General features: G+C 32.4%; 2 protein-coding genes across 7 annotated transcripts in view; one reads left to right on the top strand and one right to left on the bottom strand.

Moving 5' to 3' along the window:
- Positions 1-1,422: 1,422 nt before the first annotated feature.
- Positions 1,423-5,743, top strand: LOC117600197 (methyl farnesoate epoxidase). 2 transcript variants are annotated; one of them, XM_076692421.1, is made up of 9 exons: positions 1,423-1,458; positions 2,025-2,160; positions 2,797-3,094; positions 3,194-3,382; positions 3,917-4,103; positions 4,272-4,395; positions 4,603-4,783; positions 4,890-5,149; positions 5,442-5,743. In XM_076692421.1, the coding sequence occupies exons 3-9, from the start codon at positions 2,895-2,897 to the stop codon at positions 5,621-5,623; spliced, it is 1,323 nt and encodes a 440-aa protein (XP_076548536.1). In that variant the 5' UTR covers positions 1,423-1,458; positions 2,025-2,160; positions 2,797-2,894; the 3' UTR covers positions 5,624-5,743. The 2 variants fall into 2 exon arrangements, with proteins under 2 accessions (XP_076548536.1, XP_034171157.2); XM_034315266.2 differs by lacking the exons at positions 1,423-1,458; positions 2,025-2,160 and adding an exon at positions 2,294-2,619.
- A 990-nt stretch (positions 5,744-6,733) lies between these two features.
- MICAL-like (protein) overlaps positions 6,734-23,994 on the bottom strand; it is a 31,699-nt gene continuing 14,438 nt past the window's right edge. Inside the window, exons 1-11 of one of the 5 annotated variants that reach the window (XM_076692720.1) lie at positions 23,431-23,815; positions 23,188-23,366; positions 22,303-22,391; positions 13,051-13,486; positions 11,410-12,379; positions 10,991-11,177; positions 10,012-10,347; positions 8,852-8,987; positions 8,503-8,731; positions 8,048-8,160; positions 6,735-7,815 (exon numbers count right to left, since the gene is read on the bottom strand). In XM_076692720.1, coding sequence (XP_076548835.1) covers positions 7,628-7,815; positions 8,048-8,160; positions 8,503-8,731; positions 8,852-8,987; positions 10,012-10,347; positions 10,991-11,177; positions 11,410-12,379; positions 13,051-13,486; positions 22,303-22,391; positions 23,188-23,260 — 2,757 coding nt within the window. In that variant the 5' untranslated portion in view covers positions 23,261-23,366; positions 23,431-23,815 and the 3' untranslated portion in view covers positions 6,735-7,627. Of the gene's footprint in view, positions 7,816-8,047; positions 8,161-8,502; positions 8,732-8,851; positions 8,988-10,011; positions 10,348-10,990; positions 11,178-11,409; positions 12,380-13,050; positions 13,487-22,302; positions 22,392-22,818; positions 22,885-23,187; positions 23,367-23,430; positions 23,816-23,994 lie in introns of those variants that run through there. The other 4 variants (XM_034315947.2, XM_034315942.2, XM_034315941.2 and 1 more) reach the window with 4 other exon arrangements.

The following is a 23,994-nucleotide window of genomic DNA, read 5'->3' as shown; positions in this document are numbered from 1 at the left end:
TATTTAAATAATTTTGTATGATTTTGGTTAAGTTCATTAGTTTCTATATCTATCTGCCATTTTCTTTTTATACCTGATTGGCAAGGTTCAAAGAGATTTTTATTTGTTACATCATTCAAATATTTTATGTAAAATCGAAAAATTTTGGAATACAGAGCTTTTTGATCATCAGTCACCTAGATATTAAACGGTGCGCCAGGCGTACTTTCTTCCACTTCCGGTTTCGTATTTGTGCATCCGTTTGGAATAGTTTGATTCTCTTTATACCTAAAGATACTTTTATTCATACAATCAAATCGAAAATGATATTAAATTATTAAGTAATCTGATATTATTACATACATAGTTAAATATGTATATTCAACTGAAATGCAACATTTTTGGTATGACCTCTTTCAGTAAAACTGGTTACCTATGAAGTACCGTTCTTCTTTCTGTCGCCGAGTCTGTTCTTCCGCGAAAAGTACAAGTGAACATACTATCTGTGCTCACTCTTTTTATTCTTTATTTATTTCTTAAGTAACTGTCCTTTTCTTTAAAAAGAAAATGATTTGAAAAACCACTTCTTGCTCATTAAAAATCAATGCAAAATAATTAAAATTTGTATATCTATAAAAGAAGGTGCCTAAATGAATGTAGAATTGAATGACAGAGCAAGTTTAAGGGAGCCAAATTAATTTGTACAGCTAATATAAACGATATGCTTGGTCTAAAATACTTTTTCCCTGGAAATCCAGGTGTGCACGTGGAAATCTTGAAATTCCAAATTTTTTGGCGGCACTTGACCGCGTACGCAGAACGAATTCTAGCGTTAAACGAGAAACCTACTTTGCAAAATACGAAAACAGAACGCGATGTACGAGAAATGGTTGTGCATATAAGTTCGCTTTAAATAATGGTACTGTACGAATACGAGAGAGAAAGTCGACTGAGACAAAGGAAATTCTGTACAAAATTTTGCGATTCAGTGAAAGACTTTCTCATTTTCATCAGCTGTGAATTTAAACAGAATTATTTAATTGTATTATATATTATATAATTATATTTCTTTTTTGTTACAACACAAACAATTCAAACTTGTAAATAAATAAATAAATAAATAAATAAATAAATAAACTTATGATAATAATTCAGTTTCATGTATTAGTAAGATAGTGGTCTTAAATGGTATATGTTAGCCCCGAAACAACCCTAAAATGTTCTAAAAAAGGTATTGAGATCAGTGTCCTACTAGCAGTACTTATCACACCACACTGGTTGGATGGATCGTTGAACCCTGAAGTATGGAACACGTTTGGAAAAAAAAAGAATTCCAGTTAGAAGTGTGTCACCGGGGTGTATGATAGTAGCGGAAGTGGGGGCGACGGTAAGGGGAAAAGAGGAGGGGTAAGGTTGCTGAAGAGAACCACTCACGGTCGATGATCTACCTTGAGATGACCACGGACCTCATTCTTAAAGGTCAGAGGATATTTTCAGCTTCGAAATTTTAAATACAGTTGCTACCCAACTTATTATCATTAGATTTTTATAAAAGTTACATTTTATTATTACTTTAATGGTACTGTGTAATGATTAACGGTATTGTGATCGGACAATCATTAAGGAGGGAGATGAATTCCTTTTTTATTTTGAACATTTTGTTTGTAATTTCAAATTAAATATATTGTAAGCATTCATATTTAATTATAGAAATTGAATTACGTCAATTTTTAAAACAAAATGACTAAATACTTACTAAAATTAATTCGGTGTCTTAAATATTACGTTTTCTTAATTACTATTTGAAATTTAGATATTAATAATCATAATCTAAAGTGCATTGCATAGATTAAAATTTTATACATACAGTGTCTATATATTCCCGCGTTTTTATATATTTGAAAATTAGCGCGAACTTATGATACTGACAAAAATTATTTAAACTGAAATTACTATAATCTTTTAAAAATAATTTTTGAATTAAAGAGTGCATCTAATATTAATAACTATTTAAAGTACGTATGATGAAATAAAATTGCATACAGTGCCTGTGTGTCCCCATTCGATCACCATGGTTTTGTAATAACTGGTTACCAATAAGTACATGTACGTAATGCTGCAGACATTACACAATTTTGGGCCACCTATAGCCATTCTTGAAGATTTTAAAACCTTGAACATGTAAGTTCGTAGCCAATGCAATTGGTGAAAGGTTTTATTTCTACATATAATGCGATCCAAAAAGTCCGGTGGAGTTTTTTGCCTTGTACCTTTGAACAGTGAAGCACATAACTCTTCTGTCTACTCATCTTTAGTGTATAACTTCGAAATTGTAATTAAAATCAATATAAAATCAGTGCAAATTATAATTAGTGAATGTTGAATCCCAAAAATTCTATGAATATTTCTAATTAATGAATAATTGCATTGTCTTTTAATAGTGAAAATAAATTGTTCGATACTTCATAAATTCATCATTAGAAACAAAGCATATTTTAAAAGAATAACGTTACAATTATTTCAGTGTTAATAGCAAAAAATTATTTCCTCAAAAAATGTGGTTTGGTGTTTTGTGTCTTTTGACAGTGGTAATTTTGAAAATATTATTGAATTACAATCGCTCAGTGAAGTTTCCTCCAGGTATCATAAAATTATACCAAATTTTAACTTTTTATATTTTTTTCTTTTGCAAATAAATTAGGCAACTACCAAAAATATTTCAATATTTTAAATATTTGTTCACCTTAACTTTTTTTTATACCATTTATGGGTTACTTTTGGTCTTCTACTATAATGAAAGTACATACTATATTTAAGGTCCACGAGGTTTACCGATTATTGGAAATATATTGAATATCGTTAAATTGGTAAAAGAGGCGAAATGTTATTCGAATGTCTGGTGCCGATTATACGAGATGTATGGGCCGGTTGTTGGTCTCAGATTAGGGTTCGACGAACCGTTAATTATAGTCTCTGGAAAGGCTGCTATTACCGAGATGCTACATCGTTCGGAATTCGATGGAAGACCAAATGGATTTTTATTTAAATATAGGAGCGGTGGTACGAGGCAGGGATTGTTGTTCACCGATACAAATGTTTGGCATAGTCAAAGAAGGTACACTCATATATTATTCTATTGCACACACTATCGAGCAAAGTAGACATTCCGAGGGAAAATTATTAAATATTACAAAATTCGGTGTATATTCGACAGGTTTACGCTAAAAACTCTGAAGGTATTTGGTTTTGGTAAACAAATAATGGAACACGTGCTCCAAGAGGATGCAATTATGTTAACTAACATAGTGACTGAATTAACAAAAACAGGAAAACCTACAAGCATACAATCTATCATTAGCGCAGCTGTTTTGAGTAATCTGTGGCTCCTTATTGACGGTACAAAGTATGCACTTAAAACGAAACAAGAAAATATATTTATTAGATTTTGCCGTACCTAATGGCCAATTTTAAAATATGAAAAATTTAATAGGGGGAGTTCCCCTAATACCGGACGGTACCTAGTATCGGACATTAGCTATATCTAAAAGAACTGAAATGTGACAAAATTGTTTCAACCATCAAACGTTTGTTTTATTCTCTCCTTTGTTTTGACGGATGAAACAATTTTGTCACATTTCAGTTCTTTTAGATATAGCTAATGTCCGATACTAGGTGCTGTCCGGTATTAGGGGAACTCTCCCTATCATTTAATATTATCGCTTATGGGATATTATTTGAAAATCTTATTACAGGACACCGTTAATCCTTATCATTCAAACTGGCAGTAATACTGCCAATCTTAAATCACTCTGTAATATTCTTGGAGTGATAAGGGTTAATAATGCTAAGGGAACTTGGCTCATTCCACTTAAATATCCTAGTTAATCCAATAGTGTTAACATTCCTTTCGAAGGACTTTGTATTTTCCAATGTTTAGATTCGACGTAGGTATGGAAAGTCCGATGCTGAAGGAAGCTATAAACATATTAAAAGATCTTACTAGTAGTTCAAATGTAATGGGTGGTATTTTAAATCAATTCCCTTTCTTGAGATACCTATTCCCACATTTGACAGGATTCTCAGTGTTCGCAGAACGTCAAAGTCGTATAAATAGTTTCTTTATGGTATGTTTCACGGATCACATATAGGTATATTTGTTTAATCTACATTGATAAATTTTGTTTAAAATTGCAATTTTAAATATGCAATTCTTTTCTCAACAAATTTGGAATAATTCAATTTAAATTTTTCATATTTTAACTGTATGTTAATATGTACGATTACATTTACAGAACATAATATCGAAACACAAAGAAACGATGAATGAAACGAAACACGAGTGTACAAATTTTATAGACGCTTATTTGCAAGAAATAGAAACTCGTAAAACAAGTTCATCCTCCTCATTTTTCAATGGTAATTTATATAAATTTTCCTTAATTTATTATATCCATTTTTTTTTTTTAAAGTATGTTATCTCAAACAGAACTTATTCTTAACATGTTCAGGCCCCTTGGGTAGATTTACCCAAAATGCAAAGTCCATCTTACACTTCTTAATTGTCTTGGATCTATACTACACTATACACTGTACAGCTGCTAATATAAACACTTTCTTTTATAGAAAATCAATTAGCATATGTTGTAAAAGATTTATTTACCGCTGGAGTAGACACGACTGACAATACAATTGGTTTCGTGATAGCATTTCTTATAGTACATCAAGATGTGCAAATGAAGATGCACGAAGAGATCGATAGAGTTATCGGTAGGGATACTTATCCTTCTTTGAACGATTGCAATCGGTAAGATAATATTTATATTGTAAATGAATACGAAGGTTTAAATTTGTATACCTTTTAAAACATACCAAAATTTAAATATTTATTATTATTTGCTTTTAATTTCCAGTTTACCATACTTGAAAGCTATTCTATCAGAAGTATGGAGATTAGCAAACATCGGTCCAACTTCTATTCCGCACCGAGCAATAATTGATTCGAATTTATTGGGATTTGAAATAAAAAAGAATTATACTTTATTAGCGAATTTAAAAAGTGTTCATATGGATAAAGAACACTGGGGAGATTCGGAAGTATTTCGTCCAGAGAGATTCATAGATTCGAAAGGACAATTTGTGGAAGATTCTTGGCTTATGCCTTTCGGATTAGGTAATTTTATTTTCATTACCAATGAAAAAAGGTTCAATGAATAGAAAGAAGTGACATTTTGATGAAGTACCTTTTTGATTAAATGATCAAATTTTATTTTATTGTTAACCACTCTGAATGTTGTATCGAATAAAGCATTAAAGATATGTAATTAAAGGTGCAAATACATTTTTAATAATTTGCATTCATGTAAACAATAAAAGAAGTTTCAATATAGCTTACAAAAATGAGGATATTTTTTTAAAGACCATTTTCAAGATTATTTTTATAACGTTTCTTTATTTTATTACAGGTCGTAGAAAATGTTTGGGTGAAACTGTGGCAAAACAGACAACCTATCTTTTTGTGGCATGTTTACTACAGAGACTTCATTTTAAGTTACCCCTAAATCATCCTAAACCACGACTTCAGGGTACAGAAGGATTCGTAGTTATGCCACCTAAATTGGATATCATAGCTGTACAAAGATTCTAATTTTATCGTGAAACAAAATTTTTTAAGCGTTTTTAATACAAATTTCAAATGTGAAGAAAACAAAGTTATTGTACTTAATTAACTATAAATAATTATAAGGTGTAGCATCCTTTATATATTTTTATATAGGTCATAAATTGTTTCCAGTTAACATTTACTTTAATTCGAATAAAACAAAATTTAACTATTATAAATTTTTTAATTTCAAATGAAGCAATCATTTCTGATATGCTAATTATTTTAATATATGTATTGTGTCCCTTTTGCGGGGGTGCACTCTATATAATGATCGTTAATTCTCGTTAGGCACCAGCCATGTTCGCGTGGCGATGGGAAAAGGAGAAAATAAGGGGGTCTTTACACTCGATGGGGGCTCGCGGCTCGACCTCGGTCGGCCGTCACACTCTTCGCGGGGCAGTATGCAGGGTGAATAAATTGTCCACAGGTAGAACTAACTGGGAAGAGTACAGACATGCACTAGACATGTAATGGGAATACTTTCTGTCCAAAGAATTCTCAAATTCTCCCTGGGAAAACAAATACCAAGTTTTCACACAGAAAATGAGGAAATGCTTGGACGCAACTACACCTCGCACTCCCACGTGCATCACATACAATGCCAGGCAACATAAGCCAGCTCCTTGGTGGGACTCAGGATTCACCAGGGCCATTAGACGTCGTAAGACGTACGTATAAAGTAGTTAATTAGTATGCGTACAGAAAACAATGCGCTCAAACGAAAAAGCTTCTAAAGAAGAAAAAAAAGGAGGCATTCAGGAACTTCGCGGCTTCTCTAAACTTACACTCAAATGTAAGTTATTCCTGGAAAAAGGTAAAAGCGTTTAAATCCAAATGGATCAATCCTGGTACAGCTCAGTCACCGACAGACGTGCAGCAAAAGGCAAGGAAACTGGCAATTGACAAGCTCTGCCCTCCATGGGCACATGAAGAATCGGATTGGACTCATTGTCAGTCACAAATCAGAAACAGGCTAAGTTTCTTGGGGTACACATTCACAACAAACTTCAGTTCGAACCTCATGTGCAATATCTTAAAAATTTATTCCAAACATTATACAATTACTATTTTGGAAGATTAGTTAGGTACTACTTTTTTTCAATTATTTTTGAATAATTTAAGTGTATCATTTTTACATTTTTTACTTTGAAAGTTAAATTATAAGTTAATTATTATTGTACATTTCTAAATATAAAATATAAAATTTTTAAAATAAAATATAAATTTAGTCGAATAATAAAAAGTCCTGTAGATTTGATTAATTTTTCCATTTAGACGTTAACAAAAGTGCGTTAGTTACTCTTGAGTGATTAGGAACTGGCCCTTAACAGTATCGTATTCTCTCTATTAAAGATTCATTTGCATATAATTAATGAAAGTCTTTAAACATAAACTGTTATTATTTTGAGACTATCACAATTATTACAAAATATTAGGGACATTACTTTACGATGAATATGTATAATGTCACGTGTGAAAAATACATATAGATCTGTTACAAAAAGGTATTTAATAAACATTTTTTATATATAAATATAACGTTAAAAAACATTATTATCCATTTTAATAGTACCATGTAGGAATAATTTTTATATATAGAAAACCTTTGAATATAATCACAGAGATATAAGAATACAGTACATGGCTATAAGCGCTATATAAATGTTATGATGCAAGGATTTAAAGTGTGTTCCTGCACACGAATTTCAGTATAACAAATAACATGCCATTTCCAAAATTCTACATACTGGATTGTCAACCAGTATGATAATAGCATACAAAATCGCTAAGTTTAAAATATACAGCAGAAAGTTGCGTTTTCTTAATAAAATATAAATTAGTTCTCTTTTTACTGCTACACTGGCTGTTTAGCTGTATTCCTATATCTCTATGAACGTAACTTATTCGAGATATATAGTACAAGTAAAACACTGTACAAATTATACAAAAACGGCAGGATTCGTGTAAGTGTATAATTATTATAATCTAAAACCACTTTCGTTTATTATGGCGTTTAAGTTTTAACTCAATTTCATCAATATCCTTGTCAATATCTTTCTTAAGTATTTTCTTGAATTTCTTTTCCTTCGTTTTGTCCTTCGACTTATTTTCCTTGGCTTTTGTTTTTCGGGAATGTCCTGAATCTCTATTTAATATTTCGTTTTTATTTTTAACTGTGGAATAATAGATAAATTATGGATAAATATAATAGTTCTTTATACATTAAGGAATATTAATATTAGGCGGCTTTAAAGTTACGCTTTTTTAATGTTATTTTGAATCTGAATATTTTCCTGCGTTTCTGTGGATTTGATAAGTGACGCAAGAATACGATAACGATAATTGAAGTTACTCTGACTTCAATTAAATAATAGGCACCCAATTAATATCAAATGTTTAATTTACCAGCAAATAAATCCATATGTTTATGTATACTTTTATCCTCTTCTATTTCTCTACGACGATCCATTTCTAAGCAGTCCACTATTTCGTTCCTTCTTTCAACAATTTCTACTAGTCTATTAAAAATAATGTTCTGTTATTTACACATATCTATTTATTAAATTATCTTATTTGGCTATTAAAATGATAACAATGATTATTATATATAAATATGATATATTACGATGAATATAAGGTCATTTTAACTTAGTATGTCAGGTATGCACATAAAATTGCCCAACAGGGGGCCGAAATTGTCCGTCGGCAAAGCAACGGGTCCGCCTGCACCTCGGCGTCTGTAGAGCAATTTTATGAACATGTCTCTTATAATGGGTTAACAAGATCCTGAATTTGATGTGTAAATGTTAAAATGCAATTTTAATAGCTATTTCTTATTAAATATCCTTAAACTGACATACCTTTTTATTAATGCTTCTTCTCTTTGCTTATCAAAGTCAGTTTTCATAGATTCTTGTTGTGACATTAAGCAGCGAATTTGGTATTCTACTTCAGCATGTTCTTCTTCTAATCTCTGCTGTCTTCGAAGCAACATTAATTCAGCTTGCCGCCTGAATAGCTCGTTCTTCTCATTTACTAAAGCGAATAATTCTAGAACTAACTCTTCTACATCTGTTCCAAGAGAAACATCTGAAAATTGTAATGTTATATTTCTGTGCAACGACTTCTTTGTAGTGCAATGTGTAATCAAAGAATTTTAGAAACAAAAATGTAGAATACGTGTATTTTTATAATTTAAATTGTACTTACCGTCAGGTTTAGAATCAGATTCACATTTACTTCTAATTAGTTGCTCCAGTCGCACACCTTGTTTCTCCAAGCCCTGTTGTTGCACCTCTATTTCATCCAATTCCAATTTGACATCCTTCAGAGACATTACTTTTATCTAAAATATATAGTTTATAAATATTAAATTATCTCTTGATGTTTCCAGTAGCTTAACTAGGTAAGGATGTGAGGAGTACGAGGCCGCGAAACCGCGGGCCCCGCCGGCACGCGCGCCGCTAGTACCCGCGCCGCCGACAGGAGGCGACCGGGCGCACCGCGAACTCGCGAGGCGAACGGCCTCGCGAGCGAAGATATACTGGGCCGCGAGACGATAGATCGGTACTCGGAAGCGAATCCTCGGATAAGCAATACGAAACACGATCAGCTACGATTTTTCGTCCAGCGGCGTTCGTCTGGCGGCACTGTCCGCTGTATCTCCGGCCACTGCCGAGAACTCTCTCGGCGGTCTCCCGACTGCCGGACCGGGCGTACATGTGTCTACGGACGTCCACCAGGTCCACGGTCTTCTTGCTGCCTGAGTGAGGACGGGTTGTGGAATCCCTGGAATTTTCCCGCCGCTCCGCACCGTGATCGAACCGTACCGTGGCTGCTCGACACCGCGACCGGACCACTCCGTACCGCGATCACCCGTGCCGCGCTCGCTCGACACCGTTAGTTTTAAGAACCGCGCCGCAACCGCTCGCTACCCTTAATTTTAAGAACCGCCGCTAGCTGTAAGATCGTTAGACTAATAGGACACCGAGGGCCGTAGTTTTAAGTTAGATTCTATCTTAGAATTAAATACGTATTCTTTTCATCTATATCCAACCGACTTTGCTTTATTCGTTCACCTGAACCCCGGACTTACCGGCTGAGCCGGCAAACCCCCAGCGGTAATCCGTCACAAGGAGCAAGGTCAGCCTGGCTCTTTCAAAAATGTGAACTGGTCCCCTTACCAATACAAAATTTTAACATTCCACAATTCCAAAATTTTAGATCTTAAAAATTTCAGAATTCCACAAATTTAAAATACTAGAATATCAGAATTGAAGATTTAAAACATTTCAAAATTTTGGCTTTTAAAAATTCAAGAATTCAAAAATCCAAAATTCCCAAAATTTTAGAAACAAATCAAAATTTACCTTCCTCTTTAATGGCATTGGACAAGGTGGAGCAGGTCCTTTTTTCCTTTTCCATTTTCCTTCAGTGCTTTTGTCCATGAAAGATCTATCATAGAATCCCTCCTTAGATGGAGTGTGAGAGAAACTTTGCCTGTTTCTATTCGCCACATCTTTACTAATCTTTTCATCCTCCCACACATTAATCCTTTCCGTGGCGTTTTTTGATTTACTGATGGGTGATTCTTCACAACTTAACACAGTGGCAGTGCTTGTATTACACGGACTACTTGTTTGCATTGGTGGAGGTGGGGCTGGTTTTGTTTTTCGTGCCTTGGTTAGTACAATTGGCGACGAAGTCTGAAATTAAAATATTAAACATTTTAGAACTTTCATTAAATTTTACATTGAATAATAAATTTGAGTTTATTGTATAACTGTATAAATATTGGTGTAACTAATTGTAAGTAGGTGCAAGAGTGGGACAACCGAATGGTTAACTGGCATAACCGAAACTGAGAATAAGCCCTCTCATCATTCTAAAACTTTGAGATTGTAGAATTGTAAGATTGTAAGCTATAATAAATCCAAAATTTATCAAGGGTATAGCTGGGTAAAATGGTCAAAATTGTCCCCAAACCAAATTCGACTTGCTATGAACCATTCGATAGGTGATAAAAAAAACTAGTCTATGCCAAGTTTCAACCCTGTATCTCATCTGGCAGAGTAGTTACGGGTAAAAATGTAATCGCTAGGTTTTTGGCCAATTTCTCCTATTTAATGACATTCAAAAATTCTGAAAAAAATCAGACATTTCTATACTCACTATCGAGTAACTCGATACTGTCAGTAAATCTAAAATATCTAATCCCCCCAAAAAACTTAATTACAATGTTAAGTTTAGAAAATGAAAATAATATGAAATATAAAATAAATTAAAATTGGGATTCTCTTTATGGTCCGCAGTCCAAGAGTTAATAGAATTAATACGTAGTTCGCATACCTGAGGCATATGTTGATCAGGAGAGCGCTCTTTTTTGTTAGGTGGTAATGGAGCTGGTTTCTTTTTTCGACAAGTTGTTCCTAAACTACTTGGTGATTCCAAACTGGCCAGGGAACTATTAGATACGTTCAAACTATTGTAATTCTGATCAGACTTCGATCCGTTTACTTCTGGTTCTTGGATGTTTCTGTAAATTAAGCAATTTATTTGAAACTATTAAATACATTATACAGGAGAGTGTTCTAATTTAAGAATTACAAAATTTTAAAACCATAGAATTATATAATCCTATAATTTTTCAATTTCAAAACTGTAGATTTTTAGAATCTAATGGATTCCATTCTACATTTTTGGGATGCTAACAATAAAACTGCCTTATCCCCTACCTAGTTACACCAGTTAGATTAATACACTTATACCTTGTTGTACGTGGTTTAGGAACAGGCTTTGTTTCCGGTACTTTTATTTTATTCTCCGAATCACTCTCCTGCTCATCATCGTCACTCCAAAAGGGATTTAAATTAATTTGAGGAGCAATCAGACGTCTTTTCGTTGATACTTCTTCAAGAGTTTGAGACTTTACAATATTATTATCAATATTACTTCTTACAGCTGGTTTTGGTATAACAAGTTCCTTCTTCTTTTCCTCTTTATTTTCAAAAGGATTTGTAGAACTTCTGTTACTTTCAGAAATATTTATTATTGAATCCGTATCAGTATTTTCTTCTTCATCACTTTTAAAAGGATTTAGACTTTCTGGATAATCTTTCTCAGCAACAATAGAAGATTTCGTTGTGGAATCAGTTTCACTTACATCAATGGTGGATATATGCTTTTCACTATTAATTTGAGAATGAATCATCTTGTCGCTTTCTAAAACAATCATTTCATTGATTTCAGGTGTAGTCATTAAAGTATCATTGACAGGAGTTGTTGAAACTTTTGATACAATCTCTGAATCTTTAGAGTCTTCTTTTTTTACATTGTGCTTTTTATATTGTGCTTTGCATTTTGGTACTTCATTACTTTTCTCAAAGGAGTCTTTTGGATTTTCAAATAATCTGAGTCTCGCTTGAACTAAGGAAAGGCAATTTGTAGAATCACTCTTAACAGTTTTGTCTGTCAACTGTTCTTCAATATTGGTTTTAGAAGTACTTGGTTCCTCTTGATGAGTAAAATTTGTTGAACAGTTTGTGTTGGAATCTTCATCGTCAGAAAATCTTTGGTTTCTACTGGACGGTTCTAATTGTGCAGAATGAAAATCGTTACTGCTACCTTCACCATCGAATGAACAATGATCTTCATTTCTTCTAGGAGTTGAAGATCTACTTTCTTTTCCTTGCTGATCATTCATTGGCAGCATAGAGTCTACATTGTCTGCAGTATCTGCTTGAAAATGTACAAAAAAATATTTGTTTAAATTATTTGGGTTTTTATGTGAAGTATGTCTCTAAGACTGCGTGATTCTTAGAGATAGAGATGATTCTTCAAATTGTATTGAAGGAGACAGAAAATAAATTGAAATCAAAATTGGAGGTCAAAGTTTTTGTTTTGACATTACGTATTTTACTCGTTATGAGGTATGTAATAAAGGAACCTCATCTCTTTACGCTACATTTACACAGGAAAATGTTATTTAATATTTGTTTTACTATTAATACTTTTCAATTAAATGATCAATATTATAGAATTTAATATGTAAATTAAATTGTAAGGTTTCAAAATTCAAATTTCAGGGTTTCGAAATTTCAAAATTTAAAACTTGAATTTAAAAATTCTGTTCCTAAATATGTCATTTTCTAAACTTTTAAAGTTTCCAATTTTGAAATTTCTATATCCCTATATTTCCAAATTTCCAAATTTGAAATTTCTATATTTCTAAATTTTCAATTTTTCAGCTTTTATGTTAGAAAATTTGGCAACTTTTTTATATTTCTAAATTTCATAAGCTCACTTCTGCACGCACCGAGTTCGTTAGTGCCCATAAGCGGGCATTTGATGCACTCATCACTATTCTATGTATACTATTTGATTAATCTATAATTAAAACATATTCTCACCTTGATCTGAAAGTAGATGATTCGAAATGAAATTCAATCTTAATCGAGACGTTTGCGCAATAATATCAGGAACGGAAAAATCATCGAGCTCGGACTGTTTCAAAGAATCATCGAATGTTTGTGCGTTTGCGTTATCTTCATTGCTGTAGGATCCATTTGAACTTGCGTCTTCAACCCCATCTACTTCATTTCTATTAGGCATTGTATAATTTTGCATTGTAGGCGATGGAGGCTCTTCGTCAGGGCACGTTTCACAGCAATACTGTCCTTTCTCCGTCTCGTAGTAATTACCAAGCGTTAATTGATTGTTGCATCGAGCACAACGGAAACAAGTACGGTGATAAGCGACACGGCCGAGTACCAGTTTTTCCGCTAGGAAAACCGGAAGTCCACATACGGCACACGGATCCCTCCGCATACCCAGACCCAACGCTGCCTATATCATTGTTAATAGTAGAAATTAAGTATGTGTACTAATGGTATTAGATCATCCCATAATTAATGTCGTCATTTACATTTTCTATTAAATAAAGTATTATCCAATTTGAATGTTTAAATAGAAATCAGACAGTAAGTAATACTTGCAGTTAGATACATGATCAAATGCATAAAGTTAAATCGTATATACAGGGTGGTCCAAAATTCATGGTACAAATGGGGTTAGGCTGATTCTATGGTTCAAATTAACAATAAGACGAAAATTAAGAATTTTACGGGGGAGAATTACGAGCATTACGTGGGGGGTTTATTATCGAGAAAGATGCATTTGAAAATCAGTTTAAGTGCGCGACTATTTAATTAACAACCGATGTTACGGATTAGTGTTTATTATTTTCTCGATTTTTATCTGTGGGGAAACGTAAAAAGAATAGTTTATTCTGAAGATATTGCAAGTCTTGAACATTTAAAACGACGTATCATATTAGTACTTGAATATTAGTACAACAAGCAAACAAATAGTTGGAAGACTACAACTCTGTACAAAAAAATTGGCAACATTTTGAACAATATCTTGCTTAAGAAATGTAAACTAAACAAATAGATAATAAATTAAGATCAACTAAGAGTACAATGGTTATTTTATTACGTTCAATGTGTAAAAATAGGGTGAACTTGTAGAAAAGCTAGTCCCCTCCGATTTCGATGATTTTTAAATATGTTGTAAAATTCGATATTTTAAGCAACTTTTTTCCTCTAACAATAAGCTATATGTTGGACTCTATTGGTTTGTGAGATATTCACAAAAAAATATCGCTACCACTACAGTGGTATGCGTCCGTAGTAGTGTATGCTATCGTTGCTTACTCACTGTTTCTGTAAACAGCGGTATTGATGAGCTCGGCAACCTCCGAGTTGGTGACCGGCCACGCAAATCAAAATTCAAAATTATTGAAATCAGTTAAGTTTGATTTTTAAGCTCACCCCTTATATGAATGGCAGCCGGACCATGTGGTACTGTTGACAGAAACAGTAAATAAGCGAGGGTTGATTGCTAATGTACCCTCGACCACGGACGTATACGTACAGACAAAAATTAATGTATTATAGTAGTATTCAGTTTTTTGCGAACATCATGGAAACTAAGCGAATTCGACATTTAGATTAGAGAAAAATAGTTGCTTAAAATATCGCATTTTGCAATAGATATATTCAAAAATCATCGAAATCGGGAGAGGAGCGCCCAAATTCACCTTATTTCGAGCCATAGAATCATCCTGACCCCATCTCTACCATAAATTTTGGACCACTCTATATACAGAGTGTTCCAGCAACAATGTTACACCTGAGCATGGCATAATTCTTTGTAAAAAAAAATACGTCAAAAATGTAAAGTAAGGTTTTCACATATGAGGCTCCGTTTTCGAGAAAAACAACTTTGAAAATCTATCCGATACATTTGTACTTACCGTAAGTTTCGACTTGACGGATCTTATCTTGACATCGTTACATATTGAAAGAGGCTATTCTTACAGTACGATAGCAGTAACAATAGGAAGCAAATAATAACATCGCTCATATTTGTAAATAAAAGTCGAAACTTACATTGATTGATTAAGAAAACGACATTATTTATGGGATGAGCTTACATAATATTATATATAGTATTTTATAAGAAGCAATAGAAACGAGGAGATGGTGACTTCAGGCGTGAAAAACTAATATGTATTAACATCAACACATTCATAGTCTAACAGTAAGGCGAAAGCGAAGTGTACAGTCACACATTGAAGTATGTGCGTTGTACCTTTGAATACAGTTTCAGCTAAACTTGAGATCTAAGTTGTCAAACATTTAAATTTTGAAATCCTGATATTAAAATTTTGAAACTTGATTTCGGAAATTTCGAAACTTGAATACGATTGGAAATACGAATACACACTTCAATCTCACACTCAAAAAAGCAAAAAGCAAAAAGCATGGTTTATAAATAAATCATATTTTTTATTCTTAGCTCGTGTTGTTAGCTTTTCATTAATATTAATACAGTACTGTGTAGCGATCTTTTTGTCTTTCGTTATATTATACACTGTTTAAGAAATCTAGTTTAACTGTTAATTACACGTGTTGGGTACAAGCGTACCCTGTCTGTACACAGTTACGCAAATATTTCTCGCTTGGTACATCTCATGTTTTTACTAATTTATATTTCCAATAAATGATTATTTGTCAAATTTAGAATGTTTAGTTATTATACCAAAGCAAAAAGTATGAACTTTTTACATTTCATTTTAATTAAAACTCTTATCAAAAGTCAGGGTACAAAAGTACCCCGCAGGTGTAGTTGTATAGGTAAAAATTCGCCAGCGTAGTTAAGGGCTAAAAGTATTAAATACTAAACATAAAATGCGTATTGAACTTAAAACCATTTAAGACGCTAGAACGAGGATTTTTCTCCGCTAATTCGAATGATACTCATCCAGTTTAAACTGGTTTAAGTAAAAAAAAGAAAAACGTAAACTCCTTCTTTATTACTGTAGAAAAGTCTCACCTTCAAAAATAAAGAAACCTGATAATTTGTTGACCTATTGTTTTAGAAAAACCTTAGCATTAAATGGTTAAACCACTTTGCATGGATTGTTTTAAAGCATAGCATACTCGCGATCAAATCAAACTTCCCAAGAGGAAATGCTGATGTCCAGATTCTCAAATTTTGAATTTCTAGGGTTTTGGCGTTTTGGAATCTTAGTATTCTGAAATTCTGGAATGTTTAAATTAAAAAACTCTGAAATAATTTTTAGGATTTCAAAATTTCAGAGCTTTGGAATGACGAAACCAATCCATATTTTTGGATAGATTGGTTTAACCCTCTACCTAATTACACTAATTCTTAAATAGTTCCTACAACTTCGCAATCATCTCATACAATAAAAAACTGCAAATTGTGTAGAGAATCATCTTCATGTATAATGAGTACTTCTTCTCGTCAATCAATTGATCAGCCTTCTTCCCGACTTCTATCAGCCTCGTTTGCTTGGATGTCTTGCGAATAAATGAATTCTTGTGCCTCCTTATTCGTCGTACTTTGTACACCTTTCTTGAGGTATTTCACATACAGGATAACCCAGGATTTTCCAGTCAAGTTGCATCACTATATTCTATGAGTAAAAGCAAGGAAAAAATGTTATATGAATAATACGCCAATAAACGCTTTAATATAAAATCTTAATAATAACAACATAGATGTTCTGTTAGTATAATAAATCCCTTCATGCGGCTTTTAATTAATAACTTCATACCAACGTACCATTTGTTTTGAACAGAAACAGAAAAACAACATGCAGTTATTTCGATTACAGGCTTTGCAAATAATATCCATGAGTACTGCATCATTCAATATTTTAATTTTTTTCATTTAATTCTCTTTTATTTTGTCAATGATATCAGTTTTAATACAAAATTGCTACAATTTTTAAATAAAATAGGTGTTACATTAATTTATTAAAATCAATGACTTCAGTCAGTTTATGTTACGGTTATATGTTTTTAGTAAAGCGTTTATTAGCACATATTTACATAACACTCTTGTGCAATATTTGCCTTAAAAATTCTAAGGATTCCTGTATAGTGAAACTTTCATCACGACTCATATTATTGTACATATAATATCAATCGCTTCGTGAATTCTAAGCTATGTGCTAAATCAATATTTGTACACAGGGTATCTTAAGAATAGTATACTATCTGCAGATTACAGATTCTTTACGTTCATAATTTAAATTTATGGCAATTCAATTTTTGATATGTTTTTACACGAAAAGTCAACAGCATTGATGCAATTATGATTTGTTTCTGAGGTGAGACAAGTCCTTTAGTATTATCGATAGTGTCAAGAGTTTTAATTTTATTTTACGTCATAAGAACATTATAATACGTTTTGTTTTTAGTTACATTACATATTGTATTTTAGACGAAATATTTGTTTCTATTGAAGTAAGATTTCACGAGAGGATTTTAGAATTTCAGGATCTCAGGATCTCAGAAATTTTGAAAGCTTAAAAATCTTGAGTTTTGCCATTCCCAAATTTTTCAATCGTGGAATTCTATAATTTTTGAATTTTATAATATGGGCCTCAAGTAAGACCCACCTTATCTAGTTACACCAATGGTCAGCAGTTTCCCGATTGTACACTAATTCCAGGACATCCTGTATTTTTTATATTTTATTATACACCATAGATTGATTGAATGAAACAATCATATAAATTCGTTTGCGTTCATAAATAATAGATACCGCTACAACCGTCTTTTAGATGTACAATAAAAAAACAATCATAAATAGAAGGAAGACAATCCATGAAGGGATAATTTAACCACCAACACCATCGCACAAAGGGAGAAATTTTGAAAAATGCTTCTAATTGTTGGAAAAAGATGGGGATCCAAATGTGTAACACATAATCATTATCAAATTCAACTGCAAAATCATGGAACGACATGCTGGTCGTACTTAGAAATTGTACTTAAGACATCCAAATTCAAGAAAACAATCAAGGGCGTCAAGTAGGGCATCAAGTAAGGGCTTCAGACCTTAAAATCAAGAATTAAAATGTATAACAAGTTAATAAAAAATTTTCAAGAAATAATGCTGACGTAAAATTGTAGAAGGTTCAACGATTCTTGATTTGTAACGTGCGTGATATGAATAATAAAGGATCGCGGCTATATGGGAGCAACAACCTACCGTCCTGTTGCCATTCGGACAATCACATACGTTAGATTCATATTGTATATAATATTGATACTTTTTAACGTTCATATGTGGCCAGCGAACTTTCATTTTTATAATATTATTATTTTGTTGTAAATATTGATACCGGCTACCGATAGCCGGTCATGTGGCATATCATACGAAAGCATATCTCTTCAAGGTTTACAAACCGTGTCACTAACTCTTCGGACCTAAGGCCACGTGATCAGAGCTGCGAACTATATGACACCCACAGGGCTACATTATAAAATGATGACCATTTTCGACTCCTTCCCTACCTCGTAGGGTCGTAATACTTCAGTACATACTTAGGACCCTTACCTAAGATTTATTACCATTAGATCCTCCTCGTTAATTGTAGAGAAGTCTTATGGCAGACCGTCTACCCCCTTTATTAAACATGTATTCGATATTGCAATAAATGGTTTTTTACGACGATTTAATCTTTCAGTTTCTAAAATTTTTGTAATGTATTTTGTTCCTGTTATCGTTCTTTGATATACAGAGTTATGTCGTCGACGAGTTCTGCGTCAGAATTTAAACATTTTACGAAAGTATTCGGCACACAGACTTCATAGACGGTAACATTTTATTGTCAACGATAGGATGCAACAAATGATATTTTTGTCCTATGGCTACATCGACAGCTTCAGCTGCGTACATACACATTTGTTACCGCACCTTGCATTGTTATTGCGATCTGTTACCTAGCCAACAAGTCATGGTAACAAATGTAAACTGTGTCTTATTACTTCATACCGTTACTCGTTATTTGATACGGCTGTATCGATGAATTGTCGGGGTAGTGACCCGCTCCAAAGGAGGTAACGAGATCAATTTGGACGTTTTTGGAACGTACATTTGTACAATTCCATAGTATTAATAATAATAATAATAATAATAAAAAATATATATGTATATATAAATATATAAACATTACATTTGGCGCCCAACTAAAGGGACAGAACACGGTTAACCAGAAATTTAGTAAAAATGGCAAAAGAGAGAGGGACCAGGCCCACCCTGGCTCCCTCCTAGTTACGCCAATGATAACTAAGATTCCAGGTGAATTAATTCTTTTGAATGACATTTTGCGAGGATTCAAATTCTTTTAAAAAAAAAATTGTGTATGCCTTTATACAGATATTTCATACACTTTTCAAATATATAATTATTTTCAAAGTATAATAAAATTTTAATATAAAGGAAGGAAAGATTAATTATGAAATGTTCAATTTTTGTTAGATCAACAAAATAAATATGAAACTTAATTGAAAAGAAACGCATTATCACTGAGAATGATTTTTAATTTTCATCATACTACTTCAATTCTAATAACAAAACTTATGCTGACGATGTTTGTACTCTAATAAAATATATACAAACAAAAAACAAAATGAAAACAAAGAAGCAAACTTAATTTTACTTTTTATTTAACTAGAGATACTGTTATCAATGGTGTTATAATACTGTTAAGATATTATTAACCCTTTCATTGTGAATGGCATATATACATGTACCCTTGAACAGCGGAGCCTATTATTAAAAACTTACAAAACGTATATGAAAGTAATGACCTACAGTTAAGTGTATAATTTTTAAACGAGAGGGTTTCATATATTGGAATAATAAATTTTAAAGGAACATTTAAGGAATAAAAATCATATGAAATGCAAAATTAAACTGAAATTGGGGCTGTTTCCATGGTTCCGCCTTCCGAGGGTTAATATGTATAGGTACTTACGATCAAATCAGGGTTTCCTAGAAAATTTTGTCAAACACATTTACTATTTTCCCAAATTAATGTAAGCATACATATACGTTACATACTGTATTGTGCAAAATTCAATTAAATAATTTGGATGTCAAAAACTGTTCCAATGTTTTCTTACTTTTAACGATGCACAATTTTTATTTTAGAAATATTGCGAAAGATGAAGACAAATGGCAGTGACTGAAATACTTAAAATTTAATATATAATGTAATATATAATTTTATTATTCAAATATATTTATTCTTGTTCGAAAGGCGGTTAGGTTAGGTTATGTTAGATTAGATTAGGTATGAAATTTGAACAAGAATAGTTACATTTAAATGATAAAACTATACTAACATTTTTCCTAAGGCAATCTTCTTATACTTAATGTTATAAGCAAAATATTGTTAAATATCAATAAGGTATTGGTAACTTATTGATATATAACTGATAACAGCATCTCCAATTCAAACTAGCTGTTCTTAAATGTATAACGCTGTTTTTTTATTCTTTGAACAGTGAAGTGAAAATATTAATGCAAACAAATGATATAATAAATATTATAAATTAAATTGTAGCATTTGGTACAAAAACGAACTTAAAATAAGCTGGTAATCTTAAGACTTAATCCTTGAACGACGGATGCTAATACATACAGCCTTTAAAATCTATTTTGTATTAACAAGAAAAGGATATGTGTTTTCCGGTCAGCTTTCACTGGTTGGAAGGGATTGTACATCGAAAAGAAATTGTCTGCTTTGAAGTTATTAAAATTCTAGAATTCTAAACCTCCACAATTCGCAAATTTAAAAATTTAAAATTTCTAGAATTCCAAAATTGCAGAATCCTAGAATACAGAAATGGTAATAATTTTATAATTATTAAAAATTTTATAATTTCAGGATTTCAAAGTTCAAAATATTCAAATTAGTGTTTTGTAGAATTTTAATAATTACTTTATGTGTTATGAGCGTTACCATTTTGTTACTGAACACTTGATCTTACTTGAAAATTTGATAATACCTTAGCAGACCCGCAAAAGTCAGACCTCTAAGGTCCATTAACGAGATCGCAAAGACACATAATTTTTTTTAATGTACTTTCCCTCTGTGAAAGTTGAATGAAAAACTTGATTCGTATCTCGTCTTTTCCTCGTCAGTTGAGACTGCGACACCTGCGTGACATTCTAATAATTATGTAATAGCTCGAAAGGACACTAGCGTAACTAGGATTTGTTTCGAGGATGGACCAGTTACTTTACCTTTAGTAACAATATCGAGCTTTTAATATTGTATAATTCTATCTTGATTCTAATATTGTTTAATTTCTTTTATTTACAATTGTAGTTTTGTTCTTAGTTGCACTACATATTGCATTTTGATTAGAATATTTATTATTTTTATTAAAATAAGATATTATGAGAAAATTTAAATGTTTAGAATTTAAGAATTAAAAAATGTCGAAATTTTTAAAATTTGCAATCTTATAATTTTGGAATTTTCAAATTTTTAATCGTTAAAGTTTTAAAACAACGGAGGAATGAGCCTAAACCTGGAGGGGTGGAGTTCCACTTATTCTCCTACCTAATCACGCCAGTGCAGACGGAAACTATGCATACCTAACTATGTACACCCGTGATCAAATCATGCTTCCCCGGAGCCAATGGCGGTATAGGGGTAGCAAAAGTTTCGAAAATCTTCATTTTGACCATATTAATTTTAAAAGTAATTTAGAAAAAAATAATATACTTTGTCATTATTATATATTATAAAACTTACAATTAGGATACAACTGAGAAATATGAATAATAAATGAATATCAATTCAAATTTTCCCATGTAAACGCGTACACTCCTATACATAGTCCTCTACCTTGTCATTTTCCCAAGAGATGCCTGGGGGAAAGATCAAGCACCGAGGATATCAACATTTCTTCTGGAGAAGCTAGATTTCATCACAAATGTACTTAGAAGGAAAGTAATCATCATTGAATTATGCAATAAATATAAATTTTCTTTTCCATCATTATATACCTACTAGTATAATTTAAATAGTTAAAATGTTTAATAACACGTAAGTCTTAATATAAAAAATTGCTTGAGAATATGTACAAAAAAATTTTACAATCGGGTCATTGTTGCCCCAATGTCTATTCGTATTATCCGCCATTCAAAGATTAACATTATTGTCGGACTGTTAAAGACTAATAATGAGATTCTTAAAAAGCAAACAAAAACCGAAAACAATAATTAATTTTTTATGTTCCATACAACAAAGACTTCTGTACCTTTTCATTCGGAGATTCAGGTATTGGAGTAATCTTTTCCTCTGTACTTTCTGTTGTTCTGTTTACTGCCAGCCGACTTGGTGATGAACCTGAAGAAGAAAGTATATTGATTCGATTAATGAAATTAATAACTTAAATTGTTATTATATATATCAGTGGTTCACAATCTTGTAATAAATGCATACCGTCGAAATCAAATTAAGCTTTCCTAGGGAAAATAGTGTTACCGAGGAAGAAGGAATTATCAAAATCTTTATTTTGACAAAATTAATAATAAAAATAATTTAGAAATAAAGTATTATAATTTGTAGTTATATAATATAAAATTTAAATTGAATCCCAAAATTACAAATATTAAATATAAAAATTTCAGAATTGTATAATTTAAAAAGTGCAAAACCAAATTTTAAGTTTCAAAATTTTGATGTCGAACTTTTAAACTTCCAAACTCCAGAATTTAAATTTTAAAATTTTTTAATTAATATTTTTAAATCTATTTTCCCTAGGCGAGCTTACCGTGCTCTACACTGTACTAAAGGCGCAACTGCATCAACTTTGATGCGAAAAGTAACACAGAAAAACTGACAATGGAGTGTATTTATATAGCTGCGTATACATTTTATCTTTTTCAGATAAAGAAAATAACACTTAATGAAAGGGGAGTCAGATAAGTAAGAAAACAACTTAAAGTGTACAATATAACAATTTTAAACGAGTTCAGTGAATAACAATAGAAACATTTTACATTATATCCATTATTTTGTGAATCTCATTGTACAGTAGACTTTCGGGTGAACTTGTAGAAAAAGTACTCTCCCACCGATTTCAATGATTTTCAAATATGTTGTAAAATTCGTCATTTTAAATGTATTTTCGTATATTTACCACCGAATGTTTGATAGAACTGTGAGAGATAAGTAAGGATGGACAATCGATCAGGTACAGAACAAGAGGCCATGTCTTCAGCATCTAGAAGTGCCGGAATTCCAAGATGCTGTTCCGCTATTTTGAAGGCCAAATCGTTGTTCCCGTATACATCATTCTTGTCTAAACTGTCGAAGTCGCTGTAATCATTAAATACATAATATTAATCAGTAGGAAAATGGGACCCTTCTGGTCATTACACACATTTTCACGCACACAGCCGTCTTCGCTGCAGGGGTCAAGTAAGCGATGACAGAAATGGGACGTCGACTTCTACATTCTATTGTGGCGGTTCTTCCTTTCGGGTAGCGTAGCGAGAGGATCACACGGAGTGTTATTTACACTGCGTATGATGGTTTACGGGCACGTAGGCCCTAAGCAGGCATTAATTAGAACGAATACAAGTTTAATGGTATAAAGCCTCGTACTCACTTGAGCATTTTTGCCCGAACAAATGCTTTCGGCGCACGAATGCTTTAGTGAGTACGAGGTTTAACACTTATGTCTTCGGGAAGCTCTCCACTTGTGTTCAGTTGAAGAGAGAAAGTAATAGAAGAGAAGAAAGAAATTTCGAAGTGGATACACGGGTAAGGTACAGGGTGATCCTCTCGCTACGCTACCCAAAGGAAGTGCCGCCACAATAGAATGTAGAAGTCGACATCCCATTTCTGTCATCGCTTACTTGACCCTGCAACGAAGTCGGCTGTGTGAGTGAAAATGTGTGTAATGAGCAGAAAAGTCCCATTTAAGCACTGCGGAAAACAGAAT

This window comes from Osmia lignaria, chromosome 15 (assembly GCF_051020975.1).
Source record: "Osmia lignaria lignaria isolate PbOS001 chromosome 15, iyOsmLign1, whole genome shotgun sequence".
NCBI lineage: Eukaryota > Metazoa > Arthropoda > Insecta > Hymenoptera > Megachilidae > Osmia > Osmia lignaria.
This window is presented reverse-complemented; position numbering and strand designations above follow the sequence as displayed.